Source organism: Empidonax traillii, unplaced genomic scaffold, assembly GCF_003031625.1.
Source record: "Empidonax traillii isolate 1590-97213 ecotype Southwest subspecies unplaced genomic scaffold, ASM303162v1 scaffold2675:size32929, whole genome shotgun sequence".
Taxonomy (NCBI): Eukaryota; Metazoa; Chordata; class Aves; order Passeriformes; family Tyrannidae; genus Empidonax; species Empidonax traillii.
In genome coordinates this window covers 1-4,401 of record NW_020957868.1, presented here as the reverse complement: position 1 = coordinate 4,401, position 4,401 = coordinate 1, and the positions used below count along the sequence as shown (strand labels likewise).

General features: G+C 60.5%; 2 protein-coding genes across 2 annotated transcripts in view; one reads left to right on the top strand and one right to left on the bottom strand.

The window, feature by feature from the left end:
- Positions 1 to 586, top strand: part of ESCO2 (establishment of sister chromatid cohesion N-acetyltransferase 2) — a gene marked incomplete at its 5' end in the record, with an annotated part of 16,664 nt that extends 16,078 nt beyond the window's left edge. Inside the window, 2 exons of the mRNA XM_027910059.1 lie at positions 238 to 461; positions 543 to 586. Of these exons, the coding sequence (XP_027765860.1) occupies positions 238 to 449 (212 nt within the window). The remainder of the gene's footprint in view (positions 1 to 237; positions 462 to 542) is intronic.
- A 2,276-nt stretch (positions 587 to 2,862) lies between these two features.
- Positions 2,863 to 4,396, bottom strand: PBK (PDZ binding kinase; the record flags this gene model as incomplete). Its single annotated transcript, XM_027910058.1, has 3 exons — positions 2,863 to 3,068; positions 3,746 to 3,922; positions 4,354 to 4,396. Coding segments are annotated over 3 exons (426 nt in total), but the record flags the coding sequence as incomplete, so codon positions are not given.
- Between the last annotated feature and the right edge of the window lie 5 nt (positions 4,397 to 4,401).

Genomic DNA, 4,401 nt, shown 5'->3' with positions numbered 1-4,401 from the left:
TCCCATCCCACTTTCCCTCTCCCATCCCAGTTTTTCCCTCATCCCAGTTTCCCTCTCCCATCCCACTTTCCCTCTCCCATCCCACTTTCCCTCTCCCATCCCACTTTCCCTCTCCCATCCCACTTTCCCTCTCCCATCCCACTTTCCCTCCCCTATCCCAGTTTCCCTCTCCCATCCCAGTTTCCCTCCCCTATCCCAGTTCTCCTCCCCCATCCCACTTTCCCTCCCCTATCCCAGTTTCCCTCTGCCCTCCGCCCCGAGCGTTCCCGGCGGGTCCATCCCGGCGTTTCTCTTCCAGGAGCACCTTCACGTTCGGGAGCGTCCTGAGCTCCCGGGAAATCGCCTTTTCCGACCCCACCCCGCACGGGAAGCTCCTGGCCAGCAGCTACTGCCGGACCCCCAACTTCCTGGTCTACAACTTCCTCTCCCAGGAGGCCCCGCTGGGATAAGCTCGGCTTGAGTTTGATCCCTAAACCCCTGGATCCCTGTCTGCAGTTCCTGCTGAAGCCCCCCGGGAGCATTCCCGGCATTCCCAGTCCCAGCTGATCCCTGCCTGCAGTTCCTGCTGAGCTCCTGGGAGCATTCCTGGCGTTCCTGGCGTTCCCGGTCCTGGGAGCAAATGTCACTTTGTGTACAGTGGGGGAGGGTTGGGGGGAAGTCCCGGGATCCCCCTGGATATGCCGGGTTTGTTTGGGATCCCCCTGGATATGCCGGGTTTGTTTGGGATCCCCCTGGATGTGCCGGGTTTGTTTGGGATCCCCCTGGATGTGCCGTGGGTTTGTTTGGGAATCCCAGGACTCCCCTGGATGTGCCAGGTTTGTTTGGGAATCCCGAGATACCCCTGGATGTTCCGGCTTTGTTTGGGAATCCCGGGATCCCCCTGGATGTCCCGGCTTTGTTTGGGAATCCTGGGACTCCCCTGGATGTGCCAGGTTTGTTTGGGAATCCCGGGATCCCCCTGGATGTCCCGGCTTTGTTTGGGATCCCCCTGGATGTGCCGTGGGTTTGTTTGGGAATCCCGGGCCCCCCCTGGATGTTTGTTTGGTTTGTTTGGTCCCAGAATGGGAATTTTATGGCAAATAAATTAATTTTGGTGGAGTTTGCAATTAACACAAAGGTTGTTCCCTCTGCGCCGGGTCGGGGCCTTCCCTGTGGCCGTGGGGCCTTTTCCCAGGATTCTCCAGCTGCTCTCCCACAGGGATTTGGATTCCAGCAAAAATACTCCATGATTTTAGGACAACATCCCGTGATTTTAGGACAGCCTTCTTATTTTATGAGATATAAAACCATCCCGTGGGAGGATGAGTTTCCAACAACCTGTTGTGCCAGGAGGGCCCAAGATGGCGGGCGGGGGGTCCAAGATGGCGGGCGGGGGGCCCAAGATGGCGGGCGGGGGGCCCAAGATGGCGGGCGGGGGGACCTGGCGCTCGGCGTGCTCCTGCAGCTGGGTGGTGGGTGGTGAGGGACCCGCTCCTGCTCCCACGGCTCCTCGCCGCGCCGATCTGTGCAGCCGACCTCGTGGAGAAGCCGTCGGGAGCCGCGCTTCAACGGTGGAGCGGTTGGCGAACAGCCCGTGGCCATGAGGGGCCGGGCCGCGCCGGGTCAGGCCGGGCGGGTGCAGGGAGGTGGCCAGACGGTCCTGGGAGTTTCCCCAGACCGTCGAGGCGGGGCGGGTGGATGGTCCCGTTCGGAGGGGAGGAGAAATTCCTGGGTCAGGCCGGGCAGGAGCCGGGGGAGGGCGGATGGATCGCTCCTCTCCGGGCATTGCCGCAGTGAGGGTGGGATGGGATGGGCTCGGCCTGCCCGCGGCTTCTGCCCAGGAATGTGGGGGTTGCTTTCTTGTTCTTTCTTGTTTGTTTTTGTTGGTTGGTTGTTTGTTTTTGTCCCCGGGTTAAACTGCAGGAAGCTGTGAGTGAAAAGCAGGGAGAGGAGGGCTCCTCCGAACTATTTCAGCGTGCCCTTATGAGGTTGCGAGCTGTGCTGTTGGGTGGTATTTGCCTCCTGTAGGGTCTCCCGTGCCAGACAGGTCAAAACTGAAGGGTCAGATAAAATGGTCAGGATGGGCTCACCAGGCAGTCAGCCATCCTAGGAGAAGGACAACTCTAATTCCAAACCCCGGGCAGACGGAGCTCGCTTAGCCCTGTAAGGCCATCCATCCAAGAGAAGGATGCTCTAATTAAACCTGCGTCCTGGGGACCTCGCTGTCACCTTCCAAGCTTGCCAGGCCCTGGCAGATGAACCTCAGGAGTAAAGGGTGGGACCAGTTCTGCGCAAGCTGAGCCTCACCTAAAAAAAATCCACTGCGCAGGCTCCCAGGTTATACCCACACTTATGGCCAGGAAGCCTTTTCCCTGGAGTTTTCCAGCTGCTCTCCCAGGCGGATTTGGATTCTGATCCTTCTGGGTCCATCCCAGCAAGGATATTCCATGATTTTTGGACAACATCCCATGATTTTAGGACAGTATTCTTATTTTACGAGATGTGAAACCATTCCACGGGGAGATGAGTTTCTGTTGTGCCAGGAAACCTTTTCCCTGGAGTTTTCCAGCTGCTCTCCCAGAGGGATTTGGATTCTGATCCTTGTGGGACCATCCCAGCAAGGATATTCCTTGATTTCCGGACAACATCCCGTGCCTTCAGGGTAACACCCTCCCCTCACCCCAACTTGCAAACACCTGGAAAAAAAACCCTGGAAAAAAAACACCCAATCCCACACAGGGGATCCCCAAAACCCGTTTATTTTCAACATCCCCCACCCCTCCCCAACACAAAACTACGGAAAAACTCATCCCCAAACACAGGGAGGGAGGGAGGAGGGTTGGGAGACTTTTCCAGAGGCGATTCCCGGCTCCCAGTGTGCGCTCAGAGCGGGGGCTCCATCCCCTCGAGCACCTGCAGGATGCGCGCGGCCGAGGGCCGTTTTTTGGGATCCTGGGCGGTGCAGACGGAGAACAGGTCGATGAGGGGCTGGTGGGACGGCTCCAGCTCCTCCAGGTTCAGGGCCGGGCGCGTCCCCAGGGCGGCGTAAAAAGCGTCCTCGTCGAACAGATCCTCGGCCAGGGAATCCTCTGGAATGGGGACAGCGGGAATGCTGGGGGGGGGCTCATCCCAGGGGATTGCTGGGATCTCTGGGATCCACGCCCAGGGCACCAAGGAACCCAAAATCCCATCCCATTCCACAGGCAGGGATACTTCCTGCTATCCGAGGGGATCCAACCCGGCCTGGGACACTGCAGGGGGCAGCCACAGCTTCCCTGGGAATTCCAGCCCAGCCCAGCTGGGAATCCCTTCCCAATCTCCCCTTTCCCAGTGGGAAGCCATTCCCTGTGTCCTTCCAGTCATTGCAGGCCCTGATCCCAAATCCCTCTCCAGCTCTCCTGGAGCCCCTGCAGGCTCTGGAAGGGGCTCCAAGCTCTCCCTGGATCCTCCTCCAGGCTGAGCATTCCCAACTCTCCCAGCCTGGCTCCAGCCCAGGGAGCATCTCCGTGTGCAGGGAAGGGAAGGGAAGGGAGCTGGGAAGGGGCAGGAGCAGCTGGGAGGGTGGGGGGCTCATCCCGGGGAAAAAGAGGGATCAGAAGGGACCTTTTCCCTCCCCACAACCCCCTGGCAGGAGGGAGGAGCCAGGGGGAGGGGTGTCCCCAATTCCCAGGGAACCAGGGCCAGGAAGGAGAGGGAGGTGGGATATACTGGGAACAATTCCCGCATGGAAAGGGCCGTCCCCCCAGGGAACGTGGAGCCTCCAAACCTTCATCCCCGGTGTCGGGGCCCAGGTCCAGGTGGGGGATGCTCAGGGTCATCATCTCCCACAGCGTCAGCCCGAAGGCGAAGATGTCGGCCTTGTCCGTGATGACGCCGCCCTCCTCCAGCGCCTCCTTGGGCTTCCAGGGCTCGGTGCCCACGTAGCACAGCCGGGGGTCGCTCACTGCGGGCCACCAACACCCCCCTGGAATCGCTTTTCCCTGGAAAAGGGCCCGCCCCAGCTCCACAGGGGGGTGTGGGGGGGAGAGTCCCCTGTCCCTGGATTCCCGAGCCTCGGGGATGTTCCCGCCTGGTGGGTGAAGCCTTTCCAGTTCCTCCCGCCTTTTGGGGGAGCCTGGACCCATTTCCTTCCCACACTCTGTGTGGGAATTTGGCGCTGCGGCACCGCCAGGCTTCCCAGATTCCCGTCAAAAGCCTCTTCCCAGATTCCCCAGATTCCCATTAAAAGCCTCTCCCTCCCCCCATGCTCCTCCAGCCTGGGGCTCTCCCCCCCCAACCCTCCCAGTCAGCCTCGTTTCCTCCAGCCAGCCCGGCTCCAGCGGGCCCGGAATTCCCGGGATTCCCGGGCTGGGGCTGTCCCGGGAAAGGCCTCACCTGTCATGTTCTCGTCCAGGGGCAGGGACACCCCCACGTCGCAGATCT